Genomic DNA, 21107 nt, shown 5'->3' with positions numbered 1-21107 from the left:
TATATGGTAACTCATTATGTAAAAATTTGGGACGTGCGTCTGGGGGGCACAAACGGAAAAGATCCAAAATAATCTTTCTCCGGCAAGGTTTCGTTTTTTTCCTCAAAACTTGATTTTTTGCCATAAACAACGCAAATAATTATCAGCGTGACGAAAAAAGGTAGCGTTACTCTGTAGAAAATGCACAGGGCTTTGATTTTATCTATTTCGAGATGAGCAAAGCTTTGAGCATGCAAGATCTTATATAACCTTTAGCACCTAAATGATTGTGTTTTCTTGACCAGCTTTGTAAATCAGTCAAAATTTTGCACAAAATTTTGAGTCCGATTTGCACAAAATTTTGAGCTTTTGTAAATGCTATTACGTTGGTCTGAAGGAAAATCTAAGTCTTAACCCTTTTAATCCTATTTGTTATAGCAATTGCGATCGGATGCTCAGCGAATGGTATCATTGGTTATTCGAGGCGATCACTAAAATCACACCAAGACGGAGTAAGCATAGATCCAATTTGCCACCCTGGATCACGCTTGCGACATCACATCTAATGAAAAGGCTTAACACGCTACAGAGAACACCGAATTCACCAGCCAACAATGATTCGTTGAGACTCAAGATAAAAACGTTGAGAACCAGTCTAGCAGAAGCGGTAGACCTAGACCAGAAAAATTACGAATCAAAGCTTTCCAACTCACGAAATTCTCAAGCCATGTACAAGTATTTTAAAAGCTTACAAAAAGGACCGTCCGTTCCGCCACAGGTTAAATGGAACAAAGACGTAGCAAACTGTGATGCTGAAAAGCCTCTCTCTTTAATAAATACTTCTGTTCAGTTTTCACCGTGTCATCGGTCTTCAAAAGCAGTTTGAATGAAAATAGAATTTTGAACTGTTTTACTGTGACGGAAGAAGCAATAGTTGAAATTCTTGGGTCATTAGACGTATCAAAGTCATGTGGGCCTGATAATTTGCCTGCAGTTGTCCTCAGGAACTGCGCAAAAGAACCTACGAAATCCATCTTTGAGTTATTCAGAAATTTTAGGCGCCTTGGAACCTATCCTAGTGCATGGAAATTAGGAGCAGTTAGCCCAATTTTCAAGAAAAAAGGATCGAAAGCAGATGTTGTAAATTATCGTCCTGTAACACTATTATGCATTGTCTCGAAAGTTCTAGAAAGATTGTTGTATGGCTCAATTGTAAAGTTTTTCAAAGGACTCATAACTGACTCACAGTACGGTTTTCGTGAAAGAAGATCAGTTATTCTTCAAATGATAACCGACTTAGATAAGATATACAAATTCTTTTCTGAGAACAATCGAGAAAATAGCTCACTTCTCTTTGACTTTTCCAAAGCTTTCGACCAAATTGATCATGGAGTACTTTTACGTAAGATCAATTGCATTGGAATAGGTGGCAAGCTGTTCGAGATTTTAAAGAGTTACCTGAGCGACAGACTGCAATACGTGAAAATTGGAAATCTAAAATCGAAGACTTCGCCGGTCACCTCGGGTGTACCTCAGGGCTCAATACTTGGGCCCCTACTTCTTCTTATTTTCATTAATGACTTACCTGAAACTGTTTTCAACTCCAAAGTCTTTCTTTTTGCTGACGATCTCAAATTATTATATAATGAAAATCTTGGAAACGCACACGGAATCAAACAAGATCTAGATTCAATATTGCGTTGGAGTTACGAAAATAACATCAGCTTCAATTTACCGAAATGTCAGTACATAAATTTCAATATCAAGTCGAGATTAAGTCCGGTTTTGGGTCAAAGGTCGCTGGAACAATCGAGAACTGTGGAGGACCTTGGTATCACTATGAACGACAGCCTCACTTGGAAGGAACATGTAGAATTGCGGACTTGTAAAGCCAACAAATTCTTCCACCAAATTAAAAGAAACATATCATATCTCCTGACGGTTACTGCAAAACTAAATCTTCATAAGAGTACGCTTATTCCAATCTTAATCTATGGATCTAACTGTTATATGCCTTCAAAATCTGACATGCGACTCCTTGAAAAATCTCAAGAAAAAGTTTCGAAATGGATCCTACCGAACCTTGATTATTGCGAACGACTGAGATCCCTGAACTTATTACCTCTCAACTATTACATTGTGCTAACAGATCTTCTCTTGCTATCGAAATTGGTGAACAATTATTATGCGTTCAACATCAGCGAGCATATTAATATTGTGCAAAGACGGTCAAGTTTTCGGTTTGTGTTGCCTGAAATCAAAAAAGAATTTCAGCGGTCAAATTTTTTCTATCGGAAAGCCATTTATCTAGCTATTTTTTTGTGGAAGCCATAATAATAATAATAATAATAATAATAATAATAATAATATAAGATATTTTGAGCGGACGTTATCTTTTATGCTTTATTTCTTTAGGAAATTGAGATGAGGGACAAAACTTATTGCAAACCATTTGATAGCACTAGTGGGATTAGTAAATTGTTCAAAGTGAATGTGCCAATTCCGCCCTACGGTTGTGTTAAGCACTCAAGTTTTTGATTCCATTTCAGAATTGAACGATATAGGACAGGATGACTGTCCTGGGTATAGTGAATCTACTTATTACACTGTACAAGACCTATACTGAGGGGTACCTAATTTAAAAATTTGGCTACTTTGTGAAGTTCTCCTGGAATATCGCGGATGGGGTTTTTTTGTTGCATTCGGAGACGTCGGAGATTTTTTTAAAACGCTTTTTTCATTGTATACTATTAGGATCCAGTTTGTTTCACTCCTAATTTTGTGAAAAATATAGAAATACTAGTTTCGTTTGCAAAAAATTATCTGCATTAATCATAAGTTCTGCTGCCTTCACTGTACAAAGAAATTTTTGCAGAGGAAAGTTGAGTACTGTTGCAATATAGTATTTAGCGGAATCAAGGAGAACTTGAAGTTAGCTTCAAAACTTGAGTGCAACGGGTGCTAGTATAGCGTCAGTTATTTATCCCAGTAACTGGAGGGAATAATTTCGTTTTTTTTCAAGGAAAGACATCGTTTTCTTGTTTCAAGTTTTTTTTTCAACCACTGATGATCATAATGTAGTAGTAGTTGTAAAAAACTTAGTCGCTTCATGAGGCATTATATATCAAAGGAAGTCAGAATAAACATCTAAGCTGATTATTATCAAATTTTTCACTAATAAAAGCAAATAAAAGAGTTTTAAATTTACTTTTAAAAAGACAGTAGTCCATGAAAATATTCCAGACTCGTACAAGTTTGAGCTAAATTTCCCAGTCTCACAGCTCTAAACAGAAGATTCTTTTTACATATGGATTTCTTTGTTCTATTCAAAATCAAAATTGGTTTGGACGAGCTCCGCAAGCGTTGATTGTATTGAATTTGAATGAGTAGCATAGGACCTAAATCATATTTGCCCGTCAAGATTCGATTCAGCATCGTAAGATCTTTGAATTGCAGCATGCGGCAAATCGGCAGTAACTTACACTTCGAAAATCTGTCTCGATACGAGCTTGCTTACCAAATCCTTTTAGCACTTTTAATTTGAAAACTCTCTAATTTTGTTAGTTCAGCACAGGAGGGGAGACCAAATCTCAGATTCGTAAAGGAGAGTTGACAAAAAGAATGATTTGTACATTGTTAACTTGGTTTGAAGAGGAAAGTCAAAACGCAGATTTCTTTTGATTGATGTCAGAAGAGAGAAACATAAGCCAAGTCTTCTCAATATATGGACGTTCCATTTAAGGTTTTCAGAAACATAAATACCTAAATCTTTGACTGTATTCACGGGATGAACTACTTCGCCCCCAATATTCAAAGAGCAGTAGTCCTTGGTCTTTCCAACCGATAAAACTGAGTTTTGGAAACTGTATTTTCTCCAAAATTAATGGAACCGTTTCAGGTGATCTTCAGCGTTGCATCAATGAGAGATTCAGTTTGTAAGATTATCCAAGCGTTATTATTTCACTAACAAGAAAAATTGTGTTTTAATAAATGTATGATATAGTCACCTTGTAGAAAAATTAAGTGGCAATTATTAATGACATTCTTAAAGTTTAAAACCATATCAGTAAAGTTTTCAGAATTACATTTATTTGAATTGTTGCATAATTTGAGCAAATCAATTTTTCCTTTGACTTTGGCTAGAAAAACTTTTCCCATTGATCTCATTTTGACTCGAATTTTTTCTCCAAGCACATTTGAACCGGTTCCGAATTTATTCTTTTTTTATTAAAAAGAGTGCAAGCGCAATTTTTGGCTCCTGATAAATTGTAACGACTAATTTTTCTTACAAAAATTTCCATGATTTTTTATTTAATCAAGTCCTTGATATGCTAGATTTATAGTTTTAGTATATATTTATTATAAAAATTTTTAGTATAAAATTGAGAATAATTGTCAACGATTCGTGTGACAACCTTGCTCGACGAAGTGGCATTTTCATTACTTCAATTAAGGCAAACTTCAATTCAAGGCAAACTACAATCAAAACTAATTTTCATATTTTTAACGCAGTTTGACCTAAGAGCTGTGTTTATTTTAATGAATCGATTTTTTGTATTGACAACTAGACAAGTTAATGCCATCCATTTTGACAAATAAATTTTTGTCTTTACGTTGTTTCTGCATTTGTAGATGAATTCTTTGTAGCAGCCCATAACCCTCCTGATGTCGAAGCCGTTTGCTATGCAGTCGTTGAAACCCATAAAACCGAAGAACTGCTTCATCAAACACCTGCAGCAAGAAATAAAACGAAAAGTTTACTGGTGCATAGTAAAAAATCAATATCAATAGAAACAAAAATTATATACTTCCCAACGAAAATGTTAAAAAAGTTTACGTCTTTTGGTAGGTGATAGTGCTTGCACGTCTGTCATTCAATGGAACTTTCCTGCAGACTTTAACTGCTAGAAACATTCAGCGTGTAAATCATCAAATTAATTGGGGAATAAAAGTGCTGTTAACAGTAGAAGTATGACAGCTGTCGTGATCTTCTTTTGAAATGTTGGGTCTTGCCAGCCGCACAATTCATAGTAAAAGTTAGCTAAGTAAAAAAACTAGAGAGAGATATAAGTTTTTGGGGAAGATCCGAAAACTTCAAAAGTTCTGCCGACCGCCTTAATGTTAAGCAGAACCTAAGAACAGGACAGCTCACAAAAATAAAAAAAGCGTAAAATGAGTAACAAAACTTGATAAAAAATGGTTGAAGTAGAATAAGTTGGCCGCACTTGAGATCAATTAGGAAAATTTCCTTAAAATAGACATTTTTAGATTAAAGCTCAAACGAACAGCCTCAGAGTGATCATTATATCTAATTTTATAATGAATAACGTATGGTAATTTGTAATTTGATATTGTCAACATATGGATGTTTAACGTGGCGATTATACCAAAAAGGCTAATCAAATGTGAGGACTTTTTGATGACCACGACCTCTAAATAACAATAATTTTACTGCTCAACATAAGCATGATTATTTCTACTTTAGGATGTACGCAGACTAAGAACGTAAGTTTTTAGATGAAATTTTGGTTGCCAAAGTTTTTTTCGGTCCTTTCTCAAACTCTGCCTTATCTTAACGTCAGTCAACCGGCTGTCTATTTCAACGCACAATAACATGCAATTCACCTAATTGAAAAAAAGCGGATCATTGTAATTTATTGCTGTAAACTTCTTCATCTTAAGGGAATTGTTGCTCAAGATACCTTCATAACAATTTTTCTGACAGCCTTCTATCAAGCAATTCGTAAAAGCAAGCACTGTTTGGCTGAAAACAAGTACCCAAATGGATAATTGTAGAGATATAAAATTGACGATTTTTTCTATTGTGCCCCCAGTACGTTATGCACACTATGTTACAGATTTTAACTTACAGCCTTAAACTTTATTTAAAAACAAACGACTGGTTGAAAGAGAAAAACTTTTATTTGTTTCAGATTGATTCTGTGATTACGTGGGATCACTGCAAGGTTTATAAACTAACTATCCACAGATTATTAATGGCCTTGAAACGAATTAAGAAGGTGAGACCGTTTTTCTTTGGTCAGAATGTGTTGCCTTGCTGGGGAAGTTCTTGCGTTCTGTGAATTATCGCAAAAAGAAAACGGGGAATAAGTTATTGCTGTTACAATTATACCTGCCTATCAATTGATTGCAATAGTTTGCAAAACCAGTTATTTGATATGTGACATGCGAATTAATTGCAAATTTTCGGATATTATATCAAAAATTGAGAAATTTTGGACTTGGCTGATTCTTGCAAATTAGTGACGACGAGAAAAAATGGACAGAGATCTGGATGATTTCCAGCTGTATAGCATTAAGAAACGTTTAGAAACTCTAAGACGATTAGACCATCGGAATTAGTGTATTAATTGCTGGTTTTAAGGGTTTGGAATAATTGCAATTAATTGAAAAAGTCGAAATGATTGTTATGCATGAAATTAAATTAATTGGATGATTTGTTTTTCGACTGTCATTTAAATTGCAATCAAGTGTTCCAACTCCATCTCCAACTTCCAGCTCCAGCTGCAAATTTCTTCAGTTAAACAAATTGACGTGCTTTTGAGACACTTTTTGACCTACATAGGAAGCCCTATTTACAAGGTTTAATGTGAAAAGCTTTCGGATCTTTTCCGTTATTGCCCCAACAGCCCCCTAGTACATTATGCAAACACCACTGAAAAAGTACGGGCCATTTTACTATAAATCATTGTGATACTATTGCGCGCGTACGTGGGGCTTGCTAATAATATACACCAACTAAGCTTGGGGGAGGAACACAAACGGAAGAGATCGAAGTTTTCGATGCGTCTAGACTTTGTTGTTGTTTTATCTCTAGCTTCTATTTTAAAGTTAACAGCGTCATCTGATGTTATCTTTTTGTAGGAGTATGAAGACATCCAGCGAGACCCTCCTGCTCAGTGTTCAGCAGGACCAGTGGGCGATGACTTCTTTCACTGGCAAGCAACCATAATGGGACCCCCAGAGAGTCCCTTCCAGGGAGGAGTCTTCTTTCTCACCATTCACTTTCCCACAGACTATCCCTTCAAGCCGCCCAAGGTATTTTTTTACAGCGAACCAAATTCTCGAAAAGATTTCAGAAAAAATTGGCTTATTTCAGAACAACTGAGGGTGTATCTTTCAATTGGAAATGGTACAATCTATCAATCTCGAACATTTGTTTAATTGCTCTCGAACAAAGCTTGAAGCAATCACTGTAAACGCGTTGGTCTTTTTCATGCAAAAAATTTCTTTTTATGCAAAACATTCTACCGGCTATGTTTTTGTGCAAATTTTTTTGCTCGGCTGTTTTGAATTATCGTGTAAATTTTTACTCCTTTGACTTTATCGTTTCGCGTGACAAATTTCTCTCTCATTCACAAGTGTCAGCAGCTGAAGAACTCAAGTGGCAGCAGTTCACTAAAGGTCAAATGAAACGTCCACCAAAATTGGTGTAATTTTTTCTCTGTAAAATTTATTAGTATAACAGTGGGATATGATAACCTCTAATGGCGTCATTTAAAACCACTCAGTGAATTTAATTCATCACATTTATTACAATTCAAGGAATTTAGATTGTTTTGGGACGCTGTCTTTTTTACTACTCGGAGAGAAGCATTGTTAGAGCGTCTTTTTTGATCGGTAATTTAATTGGAGTCTATTTGAAACAGAAGTGAAATGCGTGAAAACAAATTGTTTAGATTAATTTTCGTAAGAGCAGAGAGAAGAGAGAAATAACTATCGTTAAATCAGCGAAATTTTTTGATCTCGTGCGGGTTTTTCAAAATATGTTTTGAATTTAACTGAGACCTTTTTAGTCAAAGGTTTTCTCCTAATTATGATAACTATTAAGCCGAAAGCCATTTTTTACCATCTGAAGTAATTATTAACTTTGATTCAATTTTCAGCTGTTTTGTTGCAATTTTGTTGTGTTTAACTTTTATAGCTTTTGGGAGTTTTCTTGTTAAAGTTAGTTATTCCAGCAGTTTTGCTGTCTCTTTTCGATTGATATTTTTTTGAGTTGTTTTTGCTAGAAAAATTGGAGATAGATTTGAGTCGTTATTTGTATAAATTTCTAATTTTTTTGTCTTTCTTTCTGATTTTCTAAATTTTCCGCTGTAGTTTTTCTGGATCAATTTTTACCTAAGGTTTTCTATTCGTGTTGCTACTATGAGGTGACGCTTGAAAGCTAGACATGGCACTCTTCTTTGAAATAAATCATACAATTTTTTTCAGGTTAGTTTCGGCTTGGTTGACTGATCCAGCACAAAATGTAATTATATTTTTCGCCGAACACTTGAAAGCCAGACAGGGCACTTTTCACTGAACTATATTGTTCAAATTGTTTTCAGGTTATTTCTCTGTAAAGTATTGGGTGCTTGACCGATCTAGGAGGAGATGAGGGGATTTTATTGCAAACTTTTATAAAAATAATTTTCTGTTGATTTTGTTCTTCAGCTTCCCCTTTCCTCAGTTTTTCTCTTTACGATTTATTTGGGTTATGTCTATTGGTATCATTATGTTGCAAACTATCTGTTTCAAAGGTCTCCAGCTCTTTTGTCAGGACCTAGTTTTTTAGAGTAGCAATTTTAGTATTGCTTTCAGATAAAATTAGTTTTTGTCAGATACGTTTTCGTGTTTTTTCCTGTTGTTGTTTTGAAAGTGTTCAGTGCATTTATGTAGAAGGTGACTCTGTTCTGCGAGGATGGTCATTTCTCTGCCTCGAGTTGTTTCCTGAATTCTTTCAGATATGTTTTAAAGATATGTTCGCACATTTTCATGATTTTTGAGATCAAATTGGAGAAGGGGTTTTGAACACACCGAAACAGGAAGTTTAGCGCAAAAGGGAGTTACTTTGGGGCGTGATTTTTTCTCGCTCTAATTTTGAGCAAAAATACGTGTTTCTTTTTGTTCAAATGCAAAATTTTGGCTCTGATATTTGCTATTTTTGAATTTTTCTAAGAAAATTTTGATTGTTTATTTTAGGTCCAGATTTTTTCTACGTCAATTAAAAATTTTTTTTCGCTTTTATTGTAAGTCAAAGTTTTTTCAACATTTTGCGTAAAAACTGTTCGACTACTCTAGACTACTTTTATTTTTCGCTTATTCTGCTCAAAGTGCTTTTAAATAGAGGCTGCTCAGCAAGGCAATCTATACGTAACGGCAAAATTAATTTAGCTCCCACTATTTTTACAAAGTAAAAATTCAGTTTTCGTGGCAATTTTACTGTAACTTAGAATCACATTTTCAATTCAATTTCACCGTTGATCCCATAAGCTTACCCTCTCGCCTGGCTTTGAATTTCAGATTAACCGTAACGCTCTCAGTAAAATTACCTTCATCCAAGATTCACAGGAAAAAATAGAATTGTGACAAGATCACAATTTCTTCGTATCATTTTTGTTGATGTTTAACGCAATTAGAAACTTAGCCATAGTTGAACAAATATGAAAACATAACACAGCTTGTGACATTTTTCTTTTTTATGTGAGTCTTGGATCGAGTTCCTCATTTTTACATATGGATATATATTAAGTGAGCGTTACGGTTTATCTGAAATTCATAGGTAGGCGAGAGGACTAGTTAAAGGTTAGTTCAATGGTCTACAAATTGTATTCAAAATGTGATCTTAAGTTGGAGTTGAATTGACGCAAAGATTGAATTTTTACTTGGTAAAATAAGAGGGTGCTAACTTAATTTTCTCTTCAGTAGAGAATCAGCAGTCAGTATCGAAAAACGAATTGAAAAGGGGAAACGTGATAACCCATTAGGCCCAATTTTAGATGCCCGCTACTTGAACTTTTTGTTGCAGGTCTTGGTTACCATCTCTTATGTTTTTTGGTATCAATACAAGCGTATATATTGTCATTTAGAGACAGGAGTATGCCCAACAACGAAATGACAAAAGTAGTTTTTACTTTAAAAATGTTTTTGTACGAAAATAAGTTTAAATTTTTTTTGTCTTCTCAATCGCAATTGGAGTTATGGTAAGCAATGTCAATGGGGGATATTTTCCGCTAACATAATATGTAACAGATCAAATTGGAGAACGGGTTTTGAACACGCCGAAACAGGAAGTTTAGCGCAAAAGGGAGTTACTTTGGGGCGTGATTTTTTCTCGCTCTAATTTTGCGCAAAAATACGCGTTGCTTTTTGTTCAAATGTGAAATTTTAACTCTGATATTTGCTTTTTTTGAATTTTTTTAAGAAAATTTTGATTATTTATTTTAGGTCCAGATTTTTTCTACGTCAATTAAAAATTTTTTTCGCTTTTATTGTAAGTCAAAGTTTTTTCAACATTTTGCGTAAAAACTGTTCGACTACTCTAGACTACTTTTATTTTTCGCTTATTCTGCTCAAAGTGCTTTTAAATAGAGGCTGCTCAGCAAGACAATCTATACGTAACTGCAAAATTAATTTAGCTCCCACTACAAAGTAAAAAATCAGTTTTTGTGGCAATTTTACTGTAACTTAGAATCACATTTTGAGTTCAATTTCACCGTTGATCCCATAAGCTAGTCATCTCGCCTACCTTTGAATTTCAGATTAACCGTATCGCTCACTCAGCAAAATTACCTTCATCCAAGATTCACAGGAAAAATAGAATTGTGACAAGATCACAATTTCTTTGTATCATTTTTGTTAATGTTTAACGCAATTAGAAACTTAGCCATTGTTGAACAAATATGAAAACATATCACAGCTTGTGACATTTTTCTTTTTTCTGTGAGTCTTGGATCGAGTTCCTCTTTTTTACATATGGATTTATATTAAGTGAGCGTTACGGTTTATGTGAAATTCATAGGTAGGCGAGAGGACTAGTTAAGGTTTAGTTCAATGGTCTAAAAATTGTATTCAAAATGTGATCTTAAGTTGGAGTTGAATTGACGCAAAAATTGAATTTTTACTTGGTAAAATAAGAGGGTGCTAACTTAATTTTCTCTTCAGTAGAGAATCAGCAGTCAGTATCGAAAAACGAATTGAAAAGGGGAAACGTGATAACCCATTAGGCCCAATTTTAGATGCCCGCTACTTGAACTTTTTGTTGCAGGTCTTGGTTACCATCTCTTATGTTTTTTGGTATCAATACAAGCGTATATATTGTCATTTAGAGACAGGAGTATGCCCAACAACGAAATGACAAAAGTAGTTTTTACTTTAAAAATGTTTTTGTACGAAAATAAGTTTAAATTTTTTTTGTCTTCTCAATCGCAATTGGAGTTATGGTAAGCAATGTCAATGGGGGATATTTTCCGCTAACATAATATGTAACAGATCAAATTGGAGAACGGGTTTTGAACACGCCGAAACAGGAAGTTTAGCGCAAAAGGGAGTTACTTTGGGGCGTGATTTTTTCTCGCTCTAATTTTGCGCAAAAATACGCGTTGCTTTTTGTTCAAATGTGAAATTTTAACTCTGATATTTGCTTTTTTTGAATTTTTTTAAGAAAATTTTGATTATTTATTTTAGGTCCAGATTTTTTCTACGTCAATTAAAAATTTTTTTCGCTTTTATTGTAAGTCAAAGTTTTTTCAACATTTTGCGTAAAAACTGTTCGACTACTCTAGACTACTTTTATTTTTCGCTTATTCTGCTCAAAGTGCTTTTAAATAGAGGCTGCTCAGCAAGACAATCTATACGTAACTGCAAAATTAATTTAGCTCCCACTACAAAGTAAAAAATCAGTTTTTGTGGCAATTTTACTGTAACTTAGAATCACATTTTGAGTTCAATTTCACCGTTGATCCCATAAGCTAGTCATCTCGCCTACCTTTGAATTTCAGATTAACCGTATCGCTCACTCAGCAAAATTACCTTCATCCAAGATTCACAGGAAAAATAGAATTGTGACAAGATCACAATTTCTTTGTATCATTTTTGTTAATGTTTAACGCAATTAGAAACTTAGCCATTGTTGAACAAATATGAAAACATATCACAGCTTGTGACATTTTTCTTTTTTCTGTGAGTCTTGGATCGAGTTCCTCTTTTTTACATATGGATTTATATTAAGTGAGCGTTACGGTTTATGTGAAATTCATAGGTAGGCGAGAGGACTAGTTAAGGTTTAGTTCAATGGTCTAAAAATTGTATTCAAAATGTGATCTTAAGTTGGAGTTGAATTGACGCAAAAATTGAATTTTTACTTGGTAAAATAAGAGGGTGCTAGCTTAATTTTGTCTTTCAGTAGAGAATCGGCAGTCAGTGTCGAAAAACGAATTGAAAAGGGGAAACGTAATAACCCATTAGGCGCAATTTTAGATGCCCGCTACTTGAACTTTTTGTTGCAGGTCTTAGTTACCATCTCTTATGTTTTTTTTGGTATCAATACAAGCGTATATCTTCTGTCATTTAGAGACAGGAGTATGCCCAACAACGAAATGACAAAAGTAGTTTTTACTTTAAAAATGTTTTTGTACAAAAATCAGTTTAATTTTTTTCTGTCGTTTCAATCGCAATTTGAGTTATATTATATATTATGTATTATGTAACATATTATGTAACAAGTGATAATATATATCATTAGACAATATAGAGCTTTTTAAACCTAGTGCATTACAATAAAAGCGTTGCCTCAATTTGAATAGTTTTAAAGACATGTTTAATTGGATTATTCGTGTTAACTGGTCTTTGTCAATTTTCATCAACTCAATGGATCCTTGTTTTTGTTTTACACAGATCGCGTTCACAACAAAAATCTACCACCCGAATATAAACAGTAATGGCAGTATTTGTCTGGACATATTAAGAAGTCAGTGGTCTCCAGCCCTCACTATATCAAAAGGTACGCTGCTTACGACTGTTGTCTTATTCTCTTGATAGTTTTAAATGTTCATTTGTACTAAGTCTTGATTATTCAATCTACAATCAGAACTTTTTTTGCAAGGTCTATCAAAAGGGAGTTTTTAATCCCGCTGAACTACTTGATCTCTCTCAGAACTTCTTATTTTTCAACTGTCAAATTTTCCTATTTTTTACCATTTTTGCATTGATGTCCTTATGTTTATCTAGTACTGCTCTCGATATGCTCACTGCTGTGCGACCCGAACCCCGACGACCCTCTGGTGCCAGAAATAGCCAGAATGTACAAACAGGACAGGTCCAAGTACAACAAAGTGGCCAATGAGTGGACCCGCAAGTATGCCATGTGACCTCGCTCCTCGACCACACCACCACCACTACCATCACAACAACAAACAACCATTCATCATCATCGCAGTGCACACGAAAATTACAAAACATCTTACATAACATCATTAATCGATGCGTGACGTCATACTAGCTGCTGCCGACGTAATCGTTCACAATGAGAGCAAAATGCGTTATGCGAATTGAAAGTTAGAAAAACACAAAACTAATTAGCAAATTGTGTGACCGATTTTTAAAGCTATTTTCAGAAATGCGCAGATTAGAAATGTCAGTCGCAGCAATATGATCACTGAAAATGTGCTTGACATTTTTATTGACGTGAAATTTTAATTAAACGGTGATGATACCTTGAAAGACTTGGTTGTTTATTTGGTGCGTGTGTTTGATGACATGTAATTACTCTGATTGAAATGGCGTGTTTTGACAACACAGTCTATTAAAGTCTAATTGATTGAAACAAACGAACCATTAATAAGTAAGAGATAAACGGCAATCAATAGTGCTACTACTGATTTTGGCATTTTGATCAGATCTAAATACGAACGCAGAACAAACCAAATTGAATCTAGTAGCATTACCCTGACTCACAGAGTTATTACCAGCGTTCATATTTTGATTAATTTATCAGCTGAAATTAATTTAATTTTGTAACAGAACAAGCGATGCAGTAATTTGAAGTCCGAAGCCATTACATGTGACCAGTCAAGCCTCTGTTTAACGTGTTTATTGCTATCAAAAAATTTATCACAACGTTATGCTAAATGAGATCGTGGGGGCTTGAAGGGCATTGAACAATGGGGTGACAGGTGTGCACTGGATTGCTACATTGAGGACAAAAGTGATGCCCTTTGTTTTGCCTAATTTGTCTAGTTTCTTACTCAACTGCTATCCAATTCAAATTCTGATGTTAGTCCTTTTTTCTTTAGCTAAATCTAGTCAGGTAGAAACCCTAGTTGTATCTTTCATGAGATGGAAAGCGCAGACTAATAGTGAGCGATTAAAACGATTTGTGGAAAATTTTGAAGCTAGTGAAGTATGCTAGAAACCTGCCATTTACCAGAAGTGAAGGCAATCAATCTATGGTTCCTATGGAAGTGTAACATGAATTCGACGTAATTTGATAGGGGTTGAATGGGATCAAAGTAATGTAATTGTGCAAAAGATAAGCTTGACATGGCTTCACAAAAGATCTACTTGTTCAACGTAAACTTGGCTAGAAATGAAGCCTTGACGAACGAGAGAACGTAATGAGATGCTCTACTTTGAGAGCTTCAGCTGAGTTGGTGGTATTGCTGGCACATTAGGCTTGCAATTAAGAGATGCTGGTTCGAATCTAGTGCGGTTCATTTTAGCAGTTCCTGTTTGGAACCGCTATCAAAACTTTAATTTAGTGATGTATACTTGAATAATGTTTGCGCCAGCGACGCGTTTAAAATCTCAGTTCGGAAAGAGATCATAACAATTCTGCAGCTGACAAGCTGAATTTGAGCGGAGCGGACTATTCGAGGATGCGGTTTCAAATCAAGCCATAACGCAACCATTCCATTCACTGATGAAGGTTCGAACGCCAGTTGTGTAAAGTCGATGTTTTGTCTTCATTTTTTTGTCAACGTGATTCATTAACAGCCGCCAAGCAATAGCTGGGGATATTATTGAACTTTTGTCGCTTTTTTACAATCCAAAGTATTTTGATCGGATTTGTAAGTTTTTAACAATCCAAAGAATATGGGTTGCATTCGTGGGCTGGCTTTTAAGATCTGTGCACACTATTCTGAATTGATGTCAGCGAGAAGTCAAATCAGAGCGGCGGTTTTAGACACATTGGAGTAGTAAAGGGAACGCAAATTGGAGATCTTTTGAAGCGTGATTTTTTTAGGCTGCATTTAAACTATTGTAAGAGATGTGTTTAAACAATTTTTTCTGGTTTTTTTACGAGCAGCAATTTGACTCCTAATTTAGCTCTTTTCTCCTGAATTTCGTAATTAATGGTTTCAAGAGGGAATACATTTCTAATAAAGCATGGCTGTTTTTGCAGTCATTTAAAGGGCATTAATGTTTTACTTATGACATTGTTCCTTTTAGTCCAATATCAGTAACTTTTTTCAGTTTTGTCCAATTTGTAGTTCTTTGTTATCGTCTTTTTTAAGTCGCATTATTGACTGGGCTCATTGGCACACCAGTTAGACTCTATATGATTTCAGACACAATGATTTTAGACACAATTAGAGTGGACACAATTAGAGTGGATTTTAAATTAGAGCGGTGATTTCAGACAGATTGGAGTAGTAAACGGAGCGCAAATAAGAGAACTCGTAAACCATGATTATTTCTGGCTGTATTTAGAGTATAGCAACAAATAGATGTTTAAAAAAAATCTTTCAGTTTTTTCAAAAGGTTTGTTTTTTCACGAGCAGCAATTGGGTTCTTTTCTGAATTTCGTAATTAATGGTTTCGAAAGGTCATGCATGTTTTTTAATGAAGCATGTTTGGTTTTTGCAGTCATTTAAGAGGCATTAAGTGGTTTCAATATCAATGTGTTTTTAGTTTTGTCGATTTTGTAGTTCTTTAATGTCATTTTTTTCAGTCTCATTAATGACTGGTCTTTTTGCCGGAGCACTGAGGCTCAATATTGCAATGTGATAGTTTTCATTAATATCTAAATATTTTAACTATTTTGTCGAATAATTTCAAAAATTAGCCTCTTCTAGAGTGGCAGAGTTTTGTAGTCGTTTTATGTTTTATCACGTAGTATGATTAGTGACAGTAGTCATCGGTTGCTTAAAAAAGCAAGAATCGAATTATAGCATTAGCGGTTTGAGTATATTTTTAATTTTTTTCTGAACTTTATCAATCTTTGTGTTCAGAACTATTAATCGATCACATTATTGACTCTCGTTAAGGAATCAATCCGTATCATTTGTTGTTTATGAGGTTTAAATAAATCAAAAAAAGTCAATAGCTAAATTATTTATAATTTGGACAAAATTTGTTTTCAAAAAACCTTCACAAAATTTAACTTTCACCCCCACTTTTTGTTGAACTATGTCTAGTGTTTTAACTGCTTTATTGACACGTGTGATTGGTTGGTAAAGAAATGTAAAGAAATACATATGATTCTAATTGATTTTATGAGATCTTAACGCTGTTGTTTCGCTTTTATCCTATTTCGTTTCGTTTTAGTGGAGTTTTTAGTCTGGATTTTTTGCTAATTGATCTCGAACGAAATTTGAAGCAACTGTTGCAAGCGTATGCGTCGTTTTTACGCTGAAATTTGCTCAAATTTTTGGATTTTGTTCTAGAATTTTGTTTGACTTCTTGAGTGACTTATCTAAGCCTAGGTTTTTATCTTTTTTTTGGGTGATCTAAGCTGCTCTTGTTCTGAAACAAAGATTGTTTGCTGAAGGGATTGTCAGCGAAAGGAAATCAAAGCTTTTGCAGCTGAGTAATTAAGATGTCAGGATGCCAATCTGGTCTGATTTCGAACCTCTTTTGGGAAAGTGTGTTTTTACCTAAAAAACAATTCTAAGATACGACCCTTTTCCCCCGGCTGTCGTTCCAGGGCAATTTATTCGATGTTAGTCTGTTTATGTTTGATTTGCATGTTGTCTTATTCGGCAATATATCTGTATCAACCTTTAGCTTTCATTGGGTAGGTAACATTTGTTTTTTTGGCGATTTTTGCCTAAATTCACATAATTGAAGTGCTAATGGTTCTTTTTGGCTTTCAAAGTCGTATTTTTGCTGTTTCTGTTTTGGTTTTCATTCTAAGGACACGTAGTGTCACATTTTATTTTCTCTCAAGTTTCATATCGTTTTCTTTCAAAACTCTAGTTTGAGAGAAAAAATTGTTCCTAGTTTTTTACAATTTTTTTTGTTTTAATTGTTTAGTTTGTGTACATATATCATCATGGTCGTTGTTATCGGTAAAATTTTGATGCTGATAGAAAACACTCTAATTGGCAGGTCCATGTCAATAATTACTTCATTTTTGTTATTTTAATTCCGCACTTGCTGATTTCTTCATTGATCTGATGTTGAGTTTCTGATGTCAAGAAGTCACATTTGGAGTTGTGATTTTAATATCGCTAGTGTTGTAAAGAAAGCGGAAATCCTCACAGTTTAAATTCGTAAAGTTTTTTGAAAGTTCTGTTGTCCTATGTGTTATCCTACCACTTAGTATCATTAACGACATTGCTCATCGGCGTCCCAATGAAGCATCAATGACTGTCATTCATTGTTTATGTTTAAAGCTGTTGGCTTTCAAAAAGAGTTGGCTTTGTAGCTGTTGGTGCTTTTCTCATATTTGTTCTTCTTTGCGTTTTGTCACTTGTTGAAAGGTCACATCAACCTCCGGATCCAGCAAAAACGAAGCCATTCATTCAAATTAGTTTGTAGCTAGCTTTGTTCGCCGTGGATTCCAATTGTTTTTGGATTTTCTTAGGACGTTTTCCTAAACTTGCTTTCAGTTGTTCTAAATTTTGTCACTTTTGCCTGGGCGGAAATAACAGAAAATGTCACGTAGTTCTTAAACGTTAACAATTTTGTTCTTGTCGAAATTTTCCTTATATGAAAATTTATTTTTAATTAGTTTGATGCCGCTAATTAAAAAAAAAAACGTTTTAAAAAATTTTGATGGTTCCTTTTTGTGTTTTTATGTTTTTCGTTGCTTTCGCATTGATTTTACTTTGCCGAAAAATTAGTAGCCTGCCTTTTTCTTTCTATGAGTGCAAGGGAACTGTACTCTGAATGGTTACGTAACTTTGTGTTATTGGTTTTGATTTTTTTGTTTTCCAAAATACGTTTTTTTTGCTTTAACATTTTTACTTTTATGTATACCGTAATTAAATTAGTTAATTCGAGACTTTGGAACATCATTTGAGATTCGTCCTGCTATGTTTTTTCTTTCTTTGTCTTATTTTTTGTGAGGACTATATTACCACACGATCACTTCAAATCTGTTTTTTTTTGATAATTAATAATTGCAATTTTGGCTGAATTTGAATGTGAGATCTTTTTCAGTCTTTCTGAAGAGAAATAATTAAAGTGTTGTTTTTTTCTATTTTTCAAGAATACGTACTTTTTTCTATTTGTTTTTTGTTTCCGATTCTGTTTACGTTTATGCATACAGGATCAAATTAGTTTTAAGAAGTTGTTGATGTCCAATTGCTAAAAATTTAGTTAGTTTAATCATTTTTGAATTAAAACCATCTGAGGACACGGTCACTTTGAAGTCTGATTTATGAATTTTCATTGGTTGAATTCTTTGCGCGACGTCATTTTTCATTCTTAATGGAGCAATTTTTTTCCGCCGAGTGATTGTGTTTTGGTCCCACGTGACCTACCTCACTCTCCAAATTAACCTATGTCAAAAAAATCTTTTTTGAACCTCAACTGAAGGAGATAAGGTCAAATGAGTAAATGTCACTCCATTTGGAGGTTATTTGAGTGCAGCAAATTGAAGGAGCAATAGTTTCTTAAAAGCAGCCATAGATTCCTAATCAAAATATAAGATCTCAGCGCAGCTGTATCTGACAATCTGCCAGCTATTTTAAAAATCAATCTATTTAATTAGAAAATCTTGGTTCATAAACGATCATTGTTTGAGGTAAAATGTTAAAAACGTGTTCAAAATTTTACTAGATGTGTTGTTTTTGATAGGCCTGGAAGTACGACTAATGCGCAGCCCAGACTTTCTGTAACCACCGAATTGAAAACATTAATTCAATTAACTGTTCTTTGTGTGTATTGATTTTGGAAGAAGGATATACTATGAGATTGTGTGACCGAACTGTTGAACACATGTTATCCGATTGAATGGTGAAAAAGACTGCATGATTTTTTGAGGAACAGTGAAGGAAAGACAAAGCACTTCGAGATTTTAAGTTTTTCCGACGAAATTGGGAAAAAATGGGACAATTTATGGGAAAAATTTTAATCTTTCAGAGAAATGAGAAAATTTTATTAGGAAGAAATATGCTATTTATTTAAAATAATTTTACTCTAAAAAATGGAGAGCATAAATCCCCACGACACTGCAGAAGAATAGACAAATGAATGACCTCTAAATAATTATGCAAGTATGCTGTTCTGCTTATCTCCTTGAATCCCAAGAAGACAAAAAGACACAAACACCTAAGCCAACTCAAGACAATCAAACCAGATATACAAAAACAAATTTTGAAAGCAAGGATGAATTACTTGAAAAAAATGAGGTAAAATGAAATACAGAAACATTTCTATTCTCGTAATTTTTCCCCTTTACTTAATATACGTTCTTTTTCTAAGGAAAGAAGAACCAGATATAAGAAAACATAATTTTAATTGAAAAAACAATTTGTCCAAATTGTAGTTTTTTTCGAATACAGACCAGAGTAACAAAAACGCAAAAAATAATTTTGAAAAACCGGTTTTCTGGATAGACTGTAGTGTCCGTAAGGAACTTATATAAAATGTCAGATTAAAACAATAGATTACTCAGTAGGGCCTAAAAGCGCAAAAAATTTTGTACCAGGAAATCCAGTTATGACCCGGATTAACTAATGGGAAAAATATCACTGCAAAACAGTGATAAAATTCTTGATCATCTTTTATCTTCAAGAGCCGCCAATTTCTGCTACCGGTTATTATCAATGGTCATGTTTTCACGGCTTCACAGAACGTATACACGCCAGCTGTGAAAAAATATGGCTTGATAGCTAACAGGCAAGATATCTTTAACAAGAATATCTCTTAGCTAAAGAATTCGGCTTGTTCAAAAGTTCTGCTGATTCAGTTAACTTCAAAGGATGGACAGCTGAACAGAGTCGTTTTTGACATGCTCACTACTTTTATAAAAAAAATTACTGTTTTCTGAAGCTAGTATGAGAGCTTTTGCTTGTTTTAAATATACCAAATAATTGAAGTTTTATGAAAAAATAATCCGTCATGGAAGCACAAAATTTTGAAACTTCCCACAGCTAGAAGAATAAACTTTTTCATATTGAGGAAAGATTACCAATTATTTAAAAAATGCCAGAACCCGGGGTTTTTGTTTCATCCTAAACAGTGAGTCATTTTTTGTGAAGAATAGGAGCCGCAAATTTGCAAAAAATAATCAATAGATGTGTTTGGGTTCGAAAACAATGTCAACAAGTTTTTTAAATTTATTATTCTTTTTAGCCGCGTCGGATGTTAAGAGGCATTTTGGCTGTTTGAGCAACATTTTAGAGCTGTTCAAAGCATTCACCGTACTTATATACGTGTTTGACTTAATTTTGATTAAATTTTTTACATAGAAACTACTAGCCAAAATTTTCTCAAGAATGCAGAAAATGATCTAGAAACCGATGTCTATATTACTTATAAAATGATTCACGAAAAAAGCGAGCAAAAAGATGCTATTTTCGGAAAATGAATAAGAAAAGGACAAGAAAAATCAATTAGTTTTTTGAGGAAGTCGACAAGAAAGGATTTTTTAAAAAGCATTCAAAAACTATCGAAAGAAGATAGCTTTTAACTGAGACGCTTTTCTCACAATACCTAAAAATTTTGATTATGTTCCTTTTGCTTTTCGCAAGAAATATAAAGAATCCTTACTTTACTATAGTGTATCGTTTGTCCGCCTCTATTTATCAAGCAATATTGATATTTACCTTTTTGTCAGGAGTGTTAATTCCACAAAAACTTTACATACTAATTTCAGAAGCTCAAAAATGTGTGGTTCAAAAATGAAATCGATTTTGCTTTTCCATCTACATTAGCCTACTTCCTTTAGCTTCTGGAACTCATATTAACCTCAGTAAAATAGGCCGGTGCTTTAGTTATTAATGACTGATCAGATTAGCAAGTCCATAAAACAAATCTCCGTATTTGTATTGTTATGTTACATTCTGTTTGTATATCAATAATAGCAAGGTTTTGCTGACGTTTATTTGTTTGAAAGATACAGAAAGAAAGTGATTGCACTTCTCCTCCACAGTAGTGATACGATCACGAAAAAC

General features: G+C 34.0%; 2 protein-coding genes across 2 annotated transcripts in view; one reads left to right on the top strand and one right to left on the bottom strand.

Moving 5' to 3' along the window:
• The window catches only part of LOC142337623 (ubiquitin-conjugating enzyme E2-17 kDa-like), a 461614-nt gene extending 447576 nt beyond the window's left edge, over positions 1–14038 (top strand). Inside the window, exons 2-5 of the mRNA XM_075386990.1 lie at positions 5911–5999; positions 6865–7038; positions 12658–12763; positions 12991–14038. Coding sequence (XP_075243105.1) covers positions 5976–5999; positions 6865–7038; positions 12658–12763; positions 12991–13130 — 444 coding nt within the window. The 5' untranslated portion in view covers positions 5911–5975 and the 3' untranslated portion in view covers positions 13131–14038. The remainder of the gene's footprint in view (positions 1–5910; positions 6000–6864; positions 7039–12657; positions 12764–12990) is intronic.
• The window catches only part of LOC142337622 (fizzy-related protein homolog), a 270950-nt gene that overhangs the window by 88514 nt on the left and 161329 nt on the right, over positions 1–21107 (bottom strand).

The sequence above is a fragment of the Convolutriloba macropyga genome, chromosome 4 (genome assembly GCF_964194025.1).
Source record: "Convolutriloba macropyga chromosome 4, txConMacr16.3, whole genome shotgun sequence".
NCBI lineage: Eukaryota > Metazoa > Xenacoelomorpha > Acoela > Convolutidae > Convolutriloba > Convolutriloba macropyga.
The sequence above is the reverse complement of the archived record's forward strand: the minus strand, read 5'-3'. Positions and strand labels throughout refer to the sequence as shown.